The sequence below is a fragment of the Ciconia boyciana genome, chromosome 9, assembly GCF_034638445.1.
Source record: "Ciconia boyciana chromosome 9, ASM3463844v1, whole genome shotgun sequence".
In the NCBI taxonomy this organism is placed as follows: domain Eukaryota; kingdom Metazoa; phylum Chordata; class Aves; order Ciconiiformes; family Ciconiidae; genus Ciconia; species Ciconia boyciana.
In genome coordinates this window covers 20,794,731-20,815,099 of record NC_132942.1, presented here as the reverse complement: position 1 = coordinate 20,815,099, position 20,369 = coordinate 20,794,731, and the positions used below count along the sequence as shown (strand labels likewise).

General features: G+C 57.7%; 1 protein-coding gene across 4 annotated transcripts in view; it reads left to right on the top strand.

Annotated features, from left to right (window-relative positions):
- Window positions 1-7,696: 7,696 nt before the first annotated feature.
- PCDH1 (protocadherin 1) overlaps window positions 7,697-20,369 on the top strand; it is a 54,645-nt gene continuing 41,972 nt past the window's right edge. For 2 of the 4 annotated variants that reach the window (XM_072871764.1, XM_072871767.1), the window contains exons 1-3: window positions 8,820-9,148; window positions 15,028-15,842; window positions 17,408-19,600. In XM_072871764.1, the coding sequence (XP_072727865.1) occupies window positions 9,085-9,148; window positions 15,028-15,842; window positions 17,408-19,600 (3,072 nt within the window). In that variant the 5' untranslated portion in view covers window positions 8,820-9,084. Of the gene's footprint in view, window positions 7,807-8,819; window positions 9,149-14,677; window positions 14,875-15,027; window positions 15,843-17,407; window positions 19,601-20,369 lie in introns of those variants that run through there. The other 2 variants (XM_072871765.1, XM_072871766.1) reach the window with 2 other exon arrangements.

The following is a 20,369-nucleotide window of genomic DNA, read 5'->3' as shown; positions in this document are numbered from 1 at the left end:
TTGTTGCTCTTCTTTGGACATGCTCAAGCACCTCAATGTCTATCTTGTAGTGAGGGGCCCAAAACTGAACACAGTATTTGAGGTGCAGACTCACCAGTGCCGAGGACAGGTGAGGCTTCCCTAGTCCTGCTGGCCACGCTATTTCTGATACAAGCCAGGATGCTATTGGCCTTCTTGGCCACCTGGGCACACTGCCGGCTCATATTCAGGCAGCTGTCAACCAACACCCCCAGGTCCTTTTCCGCCAGGCAGCTTTCCAGCCACTCTTCCCCAAGCCTGTAGCGTTGCATGGGGTTGCTGTGGCCCAAGTGCAGGACCCGGCACTTAGCCTTGTTGAACCTCATACAGTTGGCCCCAGCCCATCGATCCAGCCTGTCCAGATCCCTCTGCAGAGCCTTCCTACCCTCGAGCAGATCAACACTCCTGCCCAGCTTGGTGTCGTCTGCAAACTTACTGAGCATGCACTCGATCCCCTTGTGCAGATCATTGATAAAGATATTAAATAGAACTGGCCTCAATACTAAGCCAACAAAGGCGTGTTTTAGAGGATTATGTAGAGATGCTGTAGATGTTCAAAGGGCACCCTGCGCAATAAGGTGCTGCAAAAATTCTCAAGTCCCCAGGACCCATAGGGCCTATCTGGAGGGGAAAAATAAATGCAAGGGCCAGTGCAGCAAAGGATTCTGAAGAAAGCCTCACCTCCTGGAGGAAACTACCCAGACTGGGTTGTTCTGCTTTGAGATGCTGGATGAACAGTGGATGTGGAGGGACTAGAGCAATCTTGCTGTGGGCTTGGGGACAGGCAGACATGCTTATGTGATCTGGGACTCACCGGCACAGGCTGTACCTGCCAGCATGCCCTGGGGAGGAGAGAATGCCTGGGAAGCCAGTATGCATGTAGATTATTTGTTGTTTGATATTTTCCCTTTAATGCTTTTGTCCTAAAATAAATATACAAAAGTTCAGGGACCTTCAGGTTGTGTCTGTTAGCAAGAGAAACAGATGACTGAGTCAGTTATTGCTTTGGAGCAATTGATGCTATTTGTTTACCAGGATGGGCAAAGTCTAGTCTCCCTGGACACATCTTGCTCACAGCTCCTCATGAACCTGCCCCAAAGCTGTCTTGCCACCCTACCCACACAGCCCTGCCACCTCTCCACTGCCTCCTTGGCCTTCCTGCTTGTGGGGAGAGCACACTCACCTGCGTGGCACCAAGCAAACAAGCTGACACGCTGCTGCATGGTCCAGGGGGTCTCCTGGGCTTTGGAGAGAGAAGTAGTTTGTCAAGGGGCAAGAGGGGCGAAGGCCCACACTGGATCCCAGCCTAGGGTGGTGATGCTGAGGGACAAGGGGAAGCAGGATGGGCATGTGCTGTGTGCTCTGTGTCAGCGATGCATCCATCAACCTGGAACCAAGGCACAAGCAGGGAGTGTAAATGGTGGGCCCTGGTACAGAGCGTAGCGATGCTTATGACATGCATCCCATCCCCAGTATGTCACCCATTGCATCTCAGGTCCAGCACAGGGATCCCCACACCAGCACAGGCACATCCATCATCCTCATGTACCCCAGCCCCACGTGAAGATCCTGACATAGGGATCCCACACTCCAGACCTGCAGATCTCCTAGTTCAGGCTCATTCTCTCCCTTAGGGATATGCTATTTCTGCATGGGGCTGGATCAGGCCCATTGTGGCCAATCCTGCCATGCAGGGCTCCCACTGCTGGGAACCATGTCCCATGCAAGAGGGTGTTGGTTAGACTTTTTCAGCGGAGCCCAGCTTGTTTGTCACTTGTTTAGCACTGCATTCCCCTTGGAGTCTCACTCAAATGTCTCTGGATTTTGGCCTGGAAGAGTGTTGGCTCTGGGATATTGCAGAGCAAACAAAGAGCAGAGATAAAGGGAGAGCATCATCCCGTCAGAGCAAACACAAGTCTCTAACCTCCATCCCAGCACTGCAAAGGCCACGCAAGTCCACCACTGCTGTCACTTCCCACCCCAGCTGGCCCCAAGCCTCTGCCTGTGCTCCTCCCTGGTGGTGCAGGGAGGCCACATGCCAGCTCCAGCAGGCAGCACACTGACCTCCCACCAGATACTGCCCACATGGCCTCAGTGCTTCTCCATTCCCAGCCTGTGCTGCCCTGGTCTCCCCCATCCATGAGGTCCCAGTGCCAGGGCTCCCTGTTCCTGCCCTCCGTGTCCACAGTGATCTTGTTTCTACCCTGCTGATGCTCATGGCACCTTGGGGTCCCTGTCCTCCACCTCCCTTCCCCTTTGCTGTCTCCATCCGCTAATCTTGCCTCGGGTCCCCACCTCTCAGTCTGTTCCTGCCATCTCCTGCCAAGTCCATGCCGTCCCTGAGCTCTCCATCTTCTGGTGTCCATGCACATGGTCTGTCTGCCCCCACCATGGTCCCTGCCCCACGGTCAATACCTAGCACCCTCCCTTCCATGATGCTGCCCCTGATGCAACCCTGAGCTCTACAAAAGCACACTTGCTTCTGTAAGTGTCATGACAGCATGGCTGTCATGTAAGTGGCATGACAGCATGGCTGGCCAGGGCTCTCCGAGACGTGTCTGCCCCAACAGGAGTGGGCGTGAGGGGAGCCCAGCCTCCCTTCCTCTGTACGCAGAGCAGCTCCTCTCCTGCCCAGCCCAGTGTCTGTGGACAAGTCAGAGCCTGAGCCAAGTTTCCTGCTGTTGTATCTCCCGTCCCCTGTGTAAGTCATGCTGGGCAGGGCAAGTCTGATCCAATCTCCTCTCCCCAAGTTTCCTCCTGCCTCCCTTAGACTGCAGCCAAAAGGCAGGATCTTGTGGGGAGAAGTCATGGCTACCCCAACAGCTGACAACTCCTGTTCTGAGGATGTGGAAACCCCCTTTCACCGGTGCCTGCTTGCAGAGACTGTGTCCAGGGCTGGACCATCTCCCAGCAGCAGCTGGAGGCTGGCTGGAGGTGGGCTTACAAGCAGGAGACCATTGGACCCTAACAAAAGCAAGAAATGGGTGTAATCCTCCTTGCAGAGGAAGTATGAGTAGCAGATCCTCCAGAGGAAGTGAGGCCAGCTTAGAAAGCAGTGGGGACATGGTAGATTCAGCTAAATCCTTGCAAAACTGTGCTTCCAGAGTGCTTCCCTCTTCCTACTCCTCTCCAGCCTCTCCCTTTGGGCCAGCTCTGCGAGACTCTCAGCAGCTCCTGCATTAGCAGGACATGAACACACCAGTGTCTTGGCCAGGGCATGGCCAAGGGTGCCTGCTCCTAGACCTGCACTTTGCCAGGTCCAGGGGTGTAGGGGTGGAGAGGCAGCGAAGGGGGATTTAAAGGACCCCCCCACACCTCCTGCATAGCACAGCTCACTGCTTCCTGCCCAGGAACCCCTGTGCTAAGCCCCATGAGCAAGAATTTGAGTCTGCAGGGGAATAAACAAAGTGCCAGAGCTAGGGGACGGGAGGGAGGCCACCTCAGCCCAAGTGTCTGGCATGGGCATGGTGCTGGGAACAGCAGGAGCTGCTCCTTGGGGGTGGCTCACAGCCCAGGGAAGCTGAGCATCCCCACGGGCTTCTGATAGTCTGATAGTCTCTGGGAAGCTCCTCTCAAGCCTGAATACCAAGATCAGCTCAGGCTTTGAGCACCAAAGCTCAATTTGCTAGCAGGGTTTAATTTTTGGTGCTCTGCTGTTTCTACTTGAAGAAATCTCTGGTGCCACAGAAGATAGGTGGAGACTGGAGAAACCTTCCTGTTCTCTGCAGAAGTCGGCCTGGACCCTGAAGCAAGAGATTGATTAATCATTGCTTGAATAATTGCAGGGCACTGCAGACAATCTGTTCCTAACAGCCTGAGAAGGGAATGGATGAGGTGGATTGGGCCCTGCGAGGCCAGGGGAGGTCACTCACCCCAGCCCATTTGCACGTCAGCCTCAGAGTTCTCCCAGAAGCTGGATTAAATGGTTTCTTTCGAAAAAAGAGATCTAATCTCTTTACAAAAGCTTGAGCAATGCTGTGAGCCTGTCATCTCCCTGAGAAAAGCTCTTCCAACCTTCAAATGCTTTCACCACTAGGACACTGGCTTTCAATTCAAGGCTGAATCTGCCTCTCTTCAGCTCCAGCCCTGCTCTTGTTACACCTTTCTGTGGGATTTAACGGTTCCCCCCTATCTTTTCCACATGGGAGGACATAGGCCAGGTCCTCAGATCACCTGACAACATATTTTTTAACTAGCATCACATCATTAGGTCTGGCTTTCCAGACTGTGGTCAGGTCTGTGGTGCTCCTTCAAGCTCTCCTGGTATTTCCCTGCCTCCTCTGAGTGTGGGTGCCAGACACAGTGCTCCAGCAGTGAGATATTTACTAGCGCTCCCCTTTCAGACACCCACAGCAGGGCACACCAAGTTCATTTTGGGGTACCTGTTCACGCTGATCCCTAATTCCTCTTCCACGGACAAATTTGCATTGCTGGATGAGGCAGATACTCCTGGTAGGGCTTCAAATGAGCTCCCGTGGTTGCTGGTTAAAAGCCAGTGTTCGTATCTCCACCCTGTATAGGCATGCCTAGAGTCATTGCTTTCCAAGATCTAGCCTGCAGGCTTAACATGCAAGCTTCATTTCCAGATATATTCCTGTGTTTATCTGTATTCAAATGCACCCTGACCATTTAACCAGGTGATTCAGCATGAAACCATCCTCATTCCTTTCTGTCTCATCACTCTCGGTGTCATTTTCAAGCTTTACCAGCAAAGATTTCATATCTTCATCTACATCATTGATAAAAATATTTAATAGCAGTGGACAAAGAACGGGTCCCCGGGGGGGAGGTAGGTAGAAATAGTGCTACTTACTGATATCTACCCATTAGCAACTACCTCTGAGATCTGCCAAGGAAGCATTTTTAATCCATCTAATATGTGCCCTGTTAATTCCTTATAATGCAAGTTTTAATCAAAATGTCAGGTGGAAGTAAGTCAAATGCCTTGGAGAAATACGAGTGTACTATATCAACACAATTGCCTTTCTCAACCAGACCGGTAATCCTGTCAGAAAAAGACAACAGGTTTGTGTGACAAGCCCCAACATCCATGCCACCAAGCTGGCTGCAGCTCCTGATTCTGGGGACCTCACATCACCATTTCTTCCTCAACCCAAGGATCCACATGTGGACCGAAAACCCACTGGAGACCAGCAAAACCCCCTGAGCAATACCCTCACCCCTTTCTCCTAGCTTATACCTATGTTTCCTCCTCATTTGCAGGGATATTTTGGGGACGGTGGTCCCTGAGGAAGGGGATGAGCTTTCAAGGCTGGACAAGGAGGTCCGTGATGTTCAGCCCCAAGGGTCCATCCCAGGAGTAGCTTCCAGCATGGCAATGGTGGAGCCTGTGTGGCCCTGAGATGCAAGATGGGCTGAGCGCTGTGGGAGGACCAGAGCTCAGGGGCTTCCCTGGCTTGCAGGATCTTTCATCCCCCGTCACCACAAAGCAGGGCCAGATCTGCATTTGCAGCAGCCCACAGAAGCTGCTTCTGTTGTCTTATTTTTGTTATTTTTGAGAGGATATTTTAGCGCTGAGCACATTCCCTCCTGTTGCCATGGCAGCCATGACAGGGGTTATATACCGTGAGAAAAATACCAAAATTAATGAGTGAGTGAAAGTGCAGCTGAGAGAAAAACAAGGTTAAAAAAAGAGTTAAAACAGTAATAAAAACAATCTCCCAATAATTTGGCAGCAAGTGTCCCACAGGCAAGACAGGCAGCGACCATCCGAGCCGTTCAGCCCCTCCATCGATCCCAGCATGGGAGTTGGCTGCCTGCATCCCGCAGCCAGCACATCTCCTGGCTGCGCTTGCCAGTGTGGCATGGTCCGAGGGATGCGCCTCTCCCCCAGCACCCTGTTTACACTCCGGATTGGGCTGAAACCGCCTAGCCCCTTCCCCCGCAAACCTGCAGCCCTTCATTACATGGTAGGCATGTGGAGAAGTTCTTTAATATGCTCATTTCCTTGCATTTGGGTTTTGAGGATCTTTTTAATTGTAGAAACAAGCGAATTTTCAGAACATCTGTGTTATTAGCATTTGCTGCCCAAATCTGTGCTGCTGCTTCTCCTGTGGAGCCCAGAGCTGATGAGAGAAAGAATAGAAGAGCCTTTGAACTCCTTGCAGCAGACGGCAGCCAGGTTGCTGCGTGTGTGTGTTGGGGAGGGGGTATTTATTCTCTTGTAAGGTTCATTTGCTCTCCGTGTTTCTCTTTCTTCTTGCTTTCCCAGAGATTTAGCTGGATGCTCTTCCCTCACAGGCTTTGTTCTTCTGACAAGGCCCCACCAGCACGACGAAGCAGCTGTCTCTGTGTGATGCCAGAGCATCCCGGCATGGGGTACGGGCTGCGTGGGGCAAGCCAGTACCTCCAGCAGCATCTATAGGGTCGGTGGCACTGCCAGCACCAGGGCAGGTGGGTGGGAAGTATCTGGAGGGTCTCACAAACTAACTCTGCAGCCAAACCTGCAGTTTGACGGTTTCCCATTGCTTAGACTGGCCCTGCTTTCTGGAAAATGGCAAAGACAATTCCCAGGCTGGTCAGGAATGGTATAGGTCTGGTGACTCATAGTATAATGCCCAAGCAAAGGGAGGACAGGGAATGGCAATGCCAGTATCAGGCTTTCCTTGCTGTCAGAGGGCAAGGAACACTCTGGGAGGAGCCTGGCCGCTTTCAAAGGCAGCGTGCAGAGGAGGAAGGTAGAGACAGACAAATCACCCCTGGGATGCCAGGCCTCCAGTGACCTGGACACGGTGTCCCGCAAGCTCCCCTGGCCATCAGGTGCTGCTGGCACTGTCTGGGCTTTGTGAGGGCTTTGCCAGGCAGCTCCTCTGTGCTGCAGAGAGGTGGCTCCTGAGGCTGGGACACTTTTTTCCCCATACTCTTAGAGCCTGGACCTGCCTCTCAGGAACATGCCTGAACAGAGGCTGCAGATGGCAGGCACTGGTCCCCTATAAATAGGCGTCATCTAGTGAACTGCGTGCATGCTGGTCTTCCCCGGCTGCTCCCTGTGCAGCCTGCCTATCGACTACCTGTGCCTCTTGCGAAATGGAAACCTTTGATCACCAGTGATCTCTTAAGTTTGCCTTCACTGTTCCACAGACAGCCTTGGAACCACAGGGTCACTTCCTCAGTTCTTCACTTTGCTACAGCTCTCCAGCCCTCCAAGGAGGACTGCCAGTGACTGACAAATTAAATCTCACATTGTCTCCAGAGAGTTTAATTCCCTCTCTCTGTCCAGATCCCTGGCTTACGCTGTATCAGCAGGGTAAACCCTGACAAACCCCACAGCTCCTTTCCCTGCCCTTCCATGGTGGGCTTTGGCTTTCCTTGGGTTCTCACTTCACATCTTCTGCTAAATTGGCTTCATGAGAATTGACACCAAGAAAAAAACCCAGCACACTGATGCGGAGAAGCCGACATCTCTGCAGGAGAAGAGATGGCGCTGCTACAGGAAAGTCTCGGAGAAGAGCAGGGTTTTCCACCCAGAGGGGATGACTCTCCAGCCCCTTTCTCCTGCCCAGCAGGAAGAAGCCCTGCCAGGGGCTGAGCTCCCTTGTTGCCGGGGAAAAGCAGGGCTCCTCCGAGCAGGCCGGCACAGCCTCTAGATGGTGCAGTCATCGCAGCCGAGCTGAGCATGTGTGCAGCGAAGGGAGCTGCGCAACAGGTTGGCGTAGCTCAGCGGGAAGCAATGCTCCCATCCTCACGCTGCGGCGAAGCAGAAAGGACTTACCAGCATCCTGGCGAGAAATCTGCACTACAAGTGGCTGAGAAGACAAGTGCTACCTGGTGAGCGGCCCTGCAGCCCCGTGGGGTGCCCAGTCCTTGCAGGGTGCAGAGAGCCACCCCAGCATCCCTACCTGAGAGCGCTGAGGCCTTTGGCAGGGCCAGGCTGCAGATCCAGCCTGCTGGCAGGGAGCACTGGCTCTCCTTGCAGGAACACAGAGGCCAGTGGAGGCATCGAGGGAAGGGGCATCCCTGGAGCACACTGTCCCCAGTCCCCCTGGGACTTGCACTCGCGCATCTGAGGTCCCACTGGGGCCAGCAGGCAAGTGAGGACCCAGATGAGGTAGCACAGCTTATGAAGGCATTGCAAGGGCAGCCAGGAGCTTGCAGGTGCTTTTGGAGCTTGCAGGTGCTCTCTGCTCCCAAGTCCTGACACCCTGCAATAAAAGCATGATTCACTGAGGTGTGACGGGAGGGGACAGTTGCTTTACCAGGCCTCACTACCTCACCCGGGCAGGGCTGCAGGAGCCATTGCTTACAGCCTGCCAGGAGCCCTGCTCGGTTGGGAGGATCCCAGGAGGGGTGGGCACAGCCCCCCGGTTGGGCTCCCTCCCACAGAGGGGCCCTCCCCTTAGCACAGCGGGGTGCACTGCCAGCCGGGCCCCCTTTCCGCGTGCAGCGGGGCTGCAGGGGTGTGAAGCGCCAGGTGGAAAAATAAATAAATAAGAGCACCGGGGGGGGGGAGCGAAAGGGGAGACCCGTCCCACCCGTGTGCGGGCGAGGAGTGGATGGGTTCCCGGGGTGAGGGAGTCCCGGGGGGCTGCGGAGCCCCCCCCCTTCTCCATCGCCACGGGGCTTGGCGCGGTGCCTGCAGCCCGGAGCCGGGCGGTGCGCGGTGCGACGGGCGGGCGGCTCTGCCCGGCAGCCGATGCCCGCTCGTCCCGGCCCAGCTGGGCTCGGGATCTGATAAGGAGCCGGAGCTCCACCTCCCTGTGGTGGCGGCGAGAGGCGGAGGCAGCGGGGACGGGGGGGGAAGGGGCCGTGCCTGCGCTGCGCTTCCCTTGCACATCCTCACACACACCGAGGGACGGAGGCGGGCACGGACGGAGCTGCCCACCGGGGCTGCCGCCAGCCCTGCCGCCGCCGTTCTGCCGAAGGAGCCGCAGCCCCGGCCTGGGAGAGGGGGGCGGTTCCCACGGGAGATTTTTTTTTTGCGCCCCCCCCTTTTCTTTTTTTTTTTTTTTTTTTTTTTTTTTTTTTTAAATTTGGTTTTCATCCGTGGATAACGATCGAGAGGAGCCGGGGGGGTGGGGGGAGCCCGGTCCCGGCGGGGAGGAGGCGATGCAGACGCCGCTGGATCAGCGCGCAAGGGGCCGGCACGGAGCGCGGCGCCGTCCGCATCCAAGTAAGAGCTGCGGCAGGACCGGGAGCCCCCACCCGCGGCCGCGGAGAGCTGCGGAGCGGTGCGGGATGCCCCGGGCGGGAGCCCGCCGCTGTGTGGGAGCGCGGGGCCGGGCGGCGGCGGGAGCGGCGCTGGCGAGCATCCCGCGCCTCTCCGCGCCGGGGTGCGCGGGCGGCGGCACTGGGGCGCGGGGCTCCGCGGGCAGCGGCGGCGGGCGGCTCCCGGTTACCGGTCCCGCCCGACGCTGCCACTTGTTGTGCGGCACGGAGCGGGGCCAGCCCCGGCCCGGGCAGGGTGGGTGGCGTGGGGTGGCTGTGGGTGTGCGGCTGTGTCGGGGTGAGCGCGTGGTTTTTTTCCCGTCGGGGGTGGTTCTGGGTGGGTGTCCCCCATCCACCCCCGGGTGTGTGCGCCCGGAGTGTGAGCGCGGCTCGGGGTGCGCTGGTGCGTGGGAGCGAGAGAAGTTGCGGGTGAGCTGGGAGCCGGCTGGGAACCGGGGCGAGCGCTGGGTGCTGGGAGCGGGGCTGTGCGTGTGCGTGTTTGTGTGTGTGTGTGCGTGCTCGAGGAACGGGGCGAAGGGGTCTGGCAGGTGTGCACGCCTGTGTCTGTGGCGGGGTGCCTGTGCGTGTGCCACTGGGGTGTGGGTTACACGAGTGGTGTGCGTGTCGAGGAGCGGGCTGCCTGTGTGTGTTGGTGTGTGTTACAGAAGGGTGTGTGTGCGAGTGAGCGTGTCAGTGGGGCGTGCGTGCCTGCGCCTTAGAAAAATCCCTGTTTCCTTGCCTGTACGCGAGGCTGAGTGTGAAGCCGGTGCCGAGAGAACGGCTCCCGTGTGTTTTCCGCGGGTGTTTGCGTGTGTGCGTGTATGTGTGTGTATGTGCAGTGTGTGTGTGCGGGGCTGGCAGGAGGCGCCCGGTTGATCCCCTGGGGTTCGCCGGGGAGCGGCGGAGCGGGGCGCTTCGTGCCCGGAGCCGGCGCCGCCGGGGCGCTGCCGGCTGCGGGAGCCTCAGCCCGGGCAGCCCCGCCGGGTGTCGGGGAGCCTCGGCCGCAGCGGCCGGGGAACGGAGCCCGGCCTCCATCCTCCCTCCCAGCTGGCGGGGGCGGGTGGGGGCCGGGAGCCGCGGCCCTCCCGAGCACCCTGAGAGGTAGGGGGTCCCCTATCCCTCCTCCCCAAGGTCCCCCCAGCCCCTCTGGACTGCGGTCCTGGAGAAGAGCCGCTTTCACTGCTGCCGGCTCCCTGCGGCCCTGCCGGGGTGTTTCAGGCCCGCGACATTTTTGCCTTCCCCCAGGACTCTCCTCCAGGCCGGGATGGCGAGCGCGATGGTGGCAGGGAGGGACAGGAGCCCTCAGGATCCAGGGGGGGCTGTGGGAGACCTGCGGGGTAGGAGGGTGGGGGCTGCCGCCCTACCGAGGCTCTGACAGGTCTCTTCCTTGCTGGCTGCCAGAGTTGGAAAGGAGGTGGAGAACGAGGCAGGAGGAAGGAGGGCTAGGGGCTTCGCCCTCTTTTCATCACTGTGCAGATCCTAAGAGATGATTTTGGGGCAAAGGTGTTCACAAGCAAGTGAGGTTCCTCATTGTGGGGTGCTCTGACTCGGGGCGCTTGGGCCCAGCCTGTATAAATGTTGAGCAGCCGCAGTGGCAGCCAGAGCCGAAGGAAACTGTGGGACGTGCCACAAAATGCCCAGGATTCAGCCCATCCATGCCTTTGATGCAGGACTGAACATCAGTGGCCGTTTTTTGGACAATATGGTCCTTGATCTCAGCCTCTCGTGCGGAGTGGAGCCGGTGGAGCTGTGATTAGCGTTTGCTCGGATGTTGCTCCAGCTCCGAGCATCAGAGCAGAGCTTGAGGGGGGTAGGGGGGGATTAGTACTTGTGTACTCAGTGCAGGGTTTGGATAGACTTGTAAGCATGGCTCCGAGCCACACAATCAGCCATTGGGAGCAATAAGAGGGTGGACTTTGGTGCCCATTCCCGGAGCGGTGCTGCCTTCTGTGGAACGGGGCCAAGGGGCTGTGGGAATCACAGGGAGCACAGTCTTGTTCAAACAGTTTCTTAAATTCTTGGTGTTTTATAACCTCTCTCTCATTAGGGCTTGTTTTTTTGGGGGGTGGATGGCTGAATTCTGTAGAATTTTGCATGCCACTGTCCTCCGAGAGCTTCCCAGTCATGCATTAAGCAGCGTGACTAACGCCTCTCTCATGTGGTTCAGTCTCTCTCACGCTCTCCCCGTAGGGAGAATTGTCTGTGTGGAGGAATACTTGTTTTGGGAGGGGTTTTTATTTTTAAGTGCTCTGTGCTCTGCCAGCAGGTCGGAAAAAGGTGCCTGGCGCTGGAGAAGAAAGTGTGGGATGGTCCTTAGATCCCATGGGAAAGTAGCCCAATACCTTGGACTGGCCCCTGGGAAGCCTCTGTCTCCTGCACAGACGTGCTTTTCCCTGGTGGTGGAGGCTTCCTCCTCCTCCTCCTCCTCATGCCCAACTCTGGGCTCTCATGTCTGCGCTGTGTCATTCACACCCCTAGGTGCCAAGCAGGATTCCTTACCCTGGTGAACCCAGGGCCCCTCACACCTGCTGGCAGTCATTTGTGGGGTGATGGTCCCACTTGGGTTCCCAGTCCCTCTCGTCCTCCAGCCTCCCTGCTTTGGAGGTTTCCTTCACCTGTGGGAATGGGGTGTGGGTTCAGGCTCCACCCCCTTTTTCAGAGCAGAAAGCATGGGTGCTGGGCACCCTTGGGTGACTCTCTCCTCCAGGCTGGCACAGGGCTCCTGGCGTTTCCAGCTCTTGCGGTCCTCCCTCCCAGCTCGCTCAGGCCCATGCGAGGCATTGCCCCGTGTTGGGACTGTTGGGACTTTCACCTTTACCTGTGCTCTTCCACCACACATCAAGGCTTAGTCAGGATGGTGCTACGTCATTGGCAGTCGCGGCCCAGCCTAGTGCAAACAGGCTTGTGCAAACAGTCCAGTGGCGGGCACAAGTGCCTCTCCTGGCTGGGGCATCCTCCAGGAGCACCTTCCTAGCAGCCGGGGCTGCCCATCTTCCCCTTCTCCCCATCCTTGCTGCACAACCATTTCCAAAGGGAGCACAAGGCAATGGGGTGATGAAGCTCAGTGTGGGTTCGGACACCCCATTAAGGCAGGTGGACATGTGTGTGGGGTCCACTGTGAGTGCACATGCATGCCGCGGGCAGACCCGTGCGTGACCCAGCCAGGGCGTCCACATGCACACAGTGCAAGTACACCCGCATGGGGTAACATCACACAAATGCACACCCAGTGGCAACAGGGGCATGTACATGTGCTCCCCCCATGCAGGCACATGCGTTGCTCTGTGCGCACACACATGCGCTCAGTGCAGGAATGCAAACTCGTGTCTGGTGCACAGGCTCTCCCGGTACAGGCATGGATGCGCTCCTCGCAGTGTGTGCACGCGTGTGGCACGCCTGCACAACCTGCTAGTGCACATGTGTGCACATGTACACTTTTTCCTACAGACACACAGTCATGCTCTGGGCAGGTGCACATACACTCAGATGCTCATAGTGCACACACGGATACATGCACACTCAGTACAGACACACATGTGTATGCGTACATGCCTTGTTGGGTTTTGCCTGTATTGATGCAGAGATGCGTTGTGTTTCTGCTCAGCTTCTTACCTCCTCCATCCTCAGCCAGGTGCAGGGATGGAAGAAGGCTAGTTTGCCTCTTCCCTTCCTCCTGAGGACATACATCTTGGAGATATCTGCACACAGCACTGGTCTGGACAGTTATGCATGCCCTCAGCAAGGTGGAAATACCTCTTCTTTGCATGAAGGATGCTTACAGGACAAGGGAGCAGAGTCAAGCTAGGCTTCAGGACCATAGTTTCATCTCCAGAAACAGAGATGTATTTTCACCTGTGGAGGGAGAACTCCTCTCTTCTGTGCCACTGATGAGGTACTTGTCCATGGGGAAGTGGAGGGGTGGAGGGACTGAGAGCTGCTGGCTTGCAGGAAGTACCAGGGTGGACAGTGCAGGATGCTCCCCTTGTTGAGGATCTGTATGATGCTGGGGTAACCAGGAATTAGGCACTTGCTATGTGGCACCATGGAGGGGAGGTGGTGGATGAATGCTCACCCATCCCACAGGCTGGGTGCAGAGTATGGAGAGAGTGAGCGATGGGAGTGGCAAGAGAGGGTTGCTGCTGTGTGGCCATGGCAGATGCTTGTGCCTGTTGATTTTAGGGCATCTAACCACTGGGGTTTCTGGGTGCCAGTGAACTGATCTGCACACCTTCATGCTCACAGCTCAGCAGAAGCTGCATGCATACACCTGGACCCTGGAGGAAGGTGTGTTCCCAGAACAGAAAGCAGAGGATGGGAAAGCTGGTGGCCAGGCACAGCATTAGGCAGAGGCTTGGTGACAGGGCAAGTGGCTTGGTGCAGAAGGGGACAGTCTCTATAGGGCTGGAGGTGCGCCTGGCACTGCCTCTGCAGTGTGTGCATACTGGGAGGAGGTTTCCAGTGGCTGGGTGCCTGCGGTGCAGCGTGTGCAGTGTGTGTCTCTGCAATGCAGAGGGGCAGTACTTCTGTCACTGCCTCTGCAGCGGGTGGGGTGGACATTGGCACTGGGTGGGCAGCACAGGGCTGTCCCTGTGGGGCAGGGTGGGCACCCACTGCATGCGTGCAGTGTCCCAGTCTGGAGTGGGAGGGAATGGGAAGGAACAGTGTGTCTGCAGTGAGTGAAGGGAACAGTATTTGGTGGTGCAGGGTGTGGGGTTGCCTAGTGACTGTGCAGCAGAGGGGAGATGCTGTGCCTACCATTGCAGTGTGCTGGGGCTGTGCAGTGCTGCTGCTCTGCGGGAAGGCACGCGGTCTGCCCTGTGGGGTATGTCTGCCCTGCAGTGCAGGATGGGCAGTGAGTCTGTATCCCTCTAATACAGGGGTGGGCAGTGCCCCTCTTTCTGCGAGGGGTGCAGATGGATGGCAGTGCCCCACATGCAGTGCAGGATGGATGATGCACAGGGCTCCTGCATCCCTGGCTCCTGCCGGATGGGTGGTGCCTTTGTATCTCGCAGTGCGAAGCTGGCAGTGCTGCTGTGTCAGCCCTGCTGCTGTGTCGGCAGTGCAGGGAGAGCAGTGCTGCTCTGTCCCTGCCGTGGCAGTGCCCTGTGTCCCTGCAGTGATGGATGGGAGGTAACTCTGTATCCTGGCAGTGCCCCGTGTCACTGCAGTGCCGGGTGGGTGGCGGCCCTGCATCCCTGCATTGCCCCGTGTCCCTGCAGTGCTGGGTGGGTGGCAGCCCTGCATCCCTGCAGAGCAGGCAGAGCCCCTGCCCCCCTTTTGGTGCTCCTGTTTTTGCAGGGCTGGCAGACATGTGCAGTGCCTCTGTGTCCCCACTGTGCGTGGCAGGCAGTGCCCCTGCAGTTCGTGGCACACAATGCTCCTATGTTTCTGTGGTGAGAAGCTGTCTCTGAGCCTGGCCGGCCCCCATCAGGTTGCTGGCAGCAGGCTGCGTGCAGTCCACCCTGTTAGTGTGCCTCGTTGGGTCTAATTACAGTTTGCGTGGTGATGAAGAGGGTGGACAGTGGCAGGAGTGGCTTCCTGCAAGTGACAGGAAGCCAGGGCTGAGGTTTCAGTGACTGGGTTGCTCACTCAAGCAGGGCGTTGCAGGAACTTTGCAAGCCAGGACCGGTCCTCCCGGGCACTTGCTTGCGGAGGCTGCCAGGAGATCATGGCTGGGGCCAGCTCTGCCAGGTGAGAAGCCCCTTCCCTTCAGGGGGCTGCTTTGGTATCATGTGCATGGCACAGGGGGTGTACCCAAAAGGACACTCCGAGGAAGTGGGCTGGGGTGGAGCAGTCCCGGGGACCTGGGGCTGCCTAACCTCTGGTGTCTGTGTCTCCTTCCAGCTCCTCTGCAGCACAGGATGAAGTTGCTGGCATCCTGCCTGGGCCTGTGGCTCCTGTTCCAGCTCCCTGCCCTGGTCTCTGGGACGCGTGTGGTCTACAAAGTGCAGGAGGAACAACCCCCCAACACCCTCATAGGGAGCCTGGCCTCTGACTATGGCTTCCCGGATGTGGGGCACCTCTACAAGCTGGAAGTGGGGGCCCCGTACCTACGTGTGGATGGCAAGACTGGGGACATCTACACCACAGAGACCTCCATTGACCGGGAGAGCTTGCGTGAGTGCCAGCACCTCCTGCCTGGACAGCCCTGCTTCTTGGAGTTTGAAGTGTCCATCACTGACCTGATCTTGAACAGCAGCCCACGCCTGCTTGAGGGGCAGATAGAGGTGCTCGATATCAATGACAACACCCCCAACTTTGCCTCGCCTGTTCTCACTCTCTCCATCCCTGAAAACACCAACATCGGGGCGCTCTTCCCTATCCCCCTGGCCATGGACAGGGACTCAGGCCCCAACGGTGTTGCCTCCTACGAGCTGATGGCTGGTCCAGAGGCACAGGAGCTCTTTGGGCTGCAGGTGGCGGAGGATCAGGACGAGAAGCAGCCACAGCTGATTGTCATGGGGAACCTGGACCGGGAGCAGTGGGACTCCTACGATCTGACCATCAAGGTGCAGGATGGAGGCAACCCACCGCGGGCGAGCAGCGCCCTGCTTCGCATCACTATCCTGGATATGAATGACAATGCGCCCAAGTTCGAGAAGGCCCTGTATGAGGCGGAGCTCTCTGAAAACAGCCCTGTGGGGCACTCTGTCCTCCAGGTGAGTGTAGGGGCTTTCTTCTCCTCCCCAGCTCCCCTCCTGCCTGGCTGCAGCAGGGACAACCCGGGGAGCGTTTATATGGCTGCTCGCTGCCACGGTTCCTCAAGGGAGGAGGGAGCCTAGAAGGGTTGCAAGCTGTAGGAGCCCACAGTGTCACCTGGGGCCCTGGGATGTCACATCTGCTAAAATGAGGTTGGAAAGGATGTGTGGGAAGGTGCAGCCAGAGTCTGGGCTGCAGGACATGACTGAAGGGCAGCAGCAGGGCTGGTGGGTATGTGAGAGCAAGGCTCTGGGTTATGGGGAAGGCTGGGACCCAAGGTCCATGGGGAGTCTGGCTTCATGCCAGACTGGTCTCAGTGCTTCCCGCAGGCAAGACACAGACCCTTTCATAAGTTGCATTCCCTTGGCCACTCCATGGAAACTCAGGCTTGCACAGGAGATGGGGGACAGGCAGAATCCCTGCTGCCCATCTGGGGGGGCTGCCCATGACTCTGGGTGTGCCTTGCTGTCTGCAGGGGCCAGGGGCTCTGCCCCATCTCAGGCAGCAGTGCAAACTGGCCCAGAGAGCCTGAGAGGTGGATCTCAGTGGATTTGGCTTGGAGGGGGCATTGAGATGATAGTAGCCGACATCAGTTTATCTGCAGCTGACATCTTAATAAGCAGAGTGCGGCCAGCTCTCATGTGCTTGCTAATTCTGATGTGAATTTTTTAAGAATCCATTTTTCACTGTTAAGAGAATGGAAGTTGGAAGCAGATAAGGGAGCTGCACGGCTGGGAGGAGAATGGGCTGAGACGCCACTGCTGCCATTGCTCAGCTTTTATCTTTCAGGGGGAAAATGACTTCCGCCTTTTTTGTGAGTGGAGGTAAAAGGTGGAATTTACATTTAACAACTTTCGTTCTCCATCCAAATCTGCTGAGCAAGATAACGGCGGAGCAGCAAATGGTGCAGAGAAGAGTCTGCTCGGAGAGCCGATTAGGGAGGCAAATGTTAGACAAACCTCATCTTCTCTAGAAAGCAAATAATAGGCATAGAAGCAGGTTTATGTGAATGCAGAGCTTCATATAAACTGGATGGCTGGTGCCATGCAGAGCTTAGGCAGTCCCGGTCCCTGCTTGGCTGCATCCCTGAATGCCAGGATGGAGTTGCTGCGGCTCTGCACATCCTTGCCTCCCTCCTCATCCTCACCTTGAGCCCCTATTTGGGGACGGTTTTGCGGAGTGGGTGCAGCCAGAGCCATCCCTCCACACTGCTCCCTGGGTCGTGGCAGTGAGGGTTCCCGGAGGATTCCCTGCATGCTGGAGCTGGCCGGGAGGGGAGCGCAGCCGACCAGCCCAGCCGGTTTTGCCGGAAGAGCAAGGAAAGGCCTCTGTGCCGGAGGGCCACTCCCAGCCGCTCTGCCAGTCCCAGGCTCTGTGCCCCATAGTCCTTGGCCCCAGAAGAGGAAATCCTGTTTTTTCCCCACCAGCCGTCCCCAAAGGAGGCCGTGGTGGTCAGCGTGGTGGTTTGTGGAGGGGCTCGTGACACCTTGCCCTCCTGCTCACTATTTCTCCCTCCATCCCACAGGTGAAAGCCAATGACTCAGACCAGGGTGCCAATGCTGAAATAGACTACTCCTTCCACCAAGCTTCGGACATGGTGCGCCGGCTGCTGCGCCTGGACCGCACCACGGGGCTCATCACCGTGCAGGGGCCCATTGACCGCGAGGATGTCAACATCCTCAAGTTCTCTGTCATGGCCAAAGACAAGGGGGCCAACCCCAAGAGTGCCCGCACCCAGGTGGTGGTCACCATCAAGGACATGAATGACAATGCGCCCTCTATAGAGATACGGGGCATTGGGCTCGTGACCCACCAGGACGGCATGGCGAACATCTCGGAGGACGTGCCAGTAGAGACAGCAGTGGCTCTGGTGCAGGTGTCTGACCGAGATGAGGGTGAAAATGCTGTGGTGACCTGCGTGGTGGCTGGTGATGTCCCATTCCAGCTACGGCAGGCTAGTGAAACAGGGAGCGACAGCAAGAAGAAATATTTCCTGCAGACCACCACGCCGCTGGACTATGAGTCGGTGAAGGAGTACACGATTGAGATTGTGGCGGTGGACTCAGGGAACCCGCCCCTCTCCAGCACCAACTCTTTGAAGGTGCAGGTGGTGGATGTGAATGACAACGCACCCGTCTTCAGCCAGAGCTTCACCGAAGTGGCCTTCCCCGAGAACAATGAGCCTGATGACCTGGTGATGGAGGTGAGCGCCAGCGATGCTGACAGTGGCTCCAACGCCAAGCTGGTTTACTCCCTGGTGACAGACCCCTCCTCCAAGGGCTCATTCACCATTGATCCTGACTCCGGGGAGATCCGGGTGAAGGCGGTGCTGGACAGAGAGCAGCGGGAGCGCTACGAGTTCTTGGTGGTGGCAGCAGACAAGGGCAGCCCCAGCCTCAAGGGCACAGCGTCTGTGGCCATCAACGTCATGGACAGGAATGACAATGACCCCAAGTTCATGCTGAGTGGCTACAACTTCTCAGTAATGGAGAACATGCCGCCCCTCAGCCCTGTGGGCATGGTGACGGTGATCGATGCTGACAAAGGAGAAAATGCCCGCATCCAGCTGTCGGTGGAGCAAGACAATGGGGATTTTGTCATCCAGAATGGCACTGGCACCATCCTCTCCAGCATCTCTTTTGACCGGGAGCAGCAGAGCACGTACACTTTCCGACTCAAGGCGGTGGACAGTGGGGATCCTCCCAGGTCTGCCTACGTGGGGGTGACCATCAATGTCTTGGATGAGAATGATAATGCCCCCTTCATCACTTCACCCTCCAATGCCACCTACAAACACATCCTGCCCCACACCAGCCCTGGCCAGCAGGTGAGCAAGGTCAAGGCAGAGGACATTGACTCTGGTGTCAATGCGGAGCTGACCTACAGCATCACAGGAGGCAACCCCTTTGAGCTCTTCCAGATCTCCCCGCACAGTGGAGACATCACCCTGGAGAAGGAGATCCTGCGGAAGCACCATGGCCTGCACCGCTTGGTAGTGCGCGTCAATGACAAGGGCAAGCCCTCGCGGCACGGCACAGCGTTGGTGCACTTCTACGTCAATGAGACTCTGGCCAACCGCACGCTGCTGGACACACTGGTGGGGCACAGCCTGGACACACCGCTTGACATAGACATCGCTGGAGACCCGGAATACGAGCGCAGCAAGCAGCGAAGCAACATCCTTTTCGGAGTCATTGCCGGCATCGTGGCCGTCACCCTGGTCATTGTGCTGGTTGTCCTGGTGCGCTACTGCCGGCAGCGGGAGGCCAAGAGTGGCTACCAGGCAGGCAAGAAGGAGACCAAGGACCTGTACGCACCCAAGCAGGCCAGCAAGAGTGGTAAGAGCAAGAGCAAGGTGAAAAAGAGCAAGTCCCCAAAGCCGCCTAAGCCCACGGAGGATGAGGAGGAGACGGGGCTGCAGAAATCACTCAAGTTCAACCTCATGAATGACTCTGTCAGCGACAGCCCCCGAATCCACCTGCCCCTCAACTACCCGCCAGGCAGCCCAGACCTGGGTCGCCACTACCGCTCCAACTCGCCACTGCCCTCCATCCAGCTGCAGCCTCAGTCGCCCTCTGCCTCCAAGAAGCACCAAGTGGTGCAGGACCTGCCGGCCACCAACACCTTTGTTGGCACTGGGGACAACAACTCGACGGGCTCCGAGCAGTACTCGGACTACAGCTACCGCACCAATCCCCAGAAATACACCAACAAGCAGGTAGGAGAGCTCATCCTGAGGCCGGCAGCGGCCCCCTCCCTGCACCGGGGAGCCATCTGGACAGAGGTGTGGGAGTGAGCGTGGACTGGCCCCCAGCCCTGCATGTGTGGCCTGGGGGGCTGGCAGAGGACTACCCCGGAGCCGAGCCATGGAGCCTGGTCGTGGGGCGGGGAGGGGATGGGGATGGTGGTGGGGGGTAGGCCAAGAATCGTTGGAGCCCTTGTCAGAGTGCCTAGGGCTGGGTCCTGGCAGCGCTGCCTGGGTGACAGTGATGCAAAGGGCGCTGCATGCGTGTGCCTCTGCATGTAGAGCTCTGGGGAGGCAATCCCACCTGCCTAGGTCCCCTTTGGGGACAGGCTCTAAGACCACCAAGGAGGGCAATGCCCATGCTCCCATCCATCCCTCTGCTTGGGCTGACTCGTGGCGAGGAGCAACTGGTCCTGCTCCTGCCATAGCTCTGGGCAGCCAGTTTCCAGCCCTGCCCCTGTCCAGGGAGCAGCACTGAAAGCACTAGCCTTGCTGTTGCCAGCCTGGTGTGGCTGAACCTTTCACCATCCCTGTGCAAAGCTGCCCGAAAGGGAGTTTTGCACCCGCTGTGGCTGCCCAGGCAGGTGGGGCTGGGTGGAGGAGCCAAGCTCTGCCTTTTTCCCAGGCTCAGGCTCTGGCTTCCCTCAGGCTTGGGCCCTCTGCCATAACCGGCGTGGTGAAAACCAGGCTTCCCTTAGCGTGAGCATCGGGCCCGGAGCTATGGCTCTGTGGGAGCTGTGCT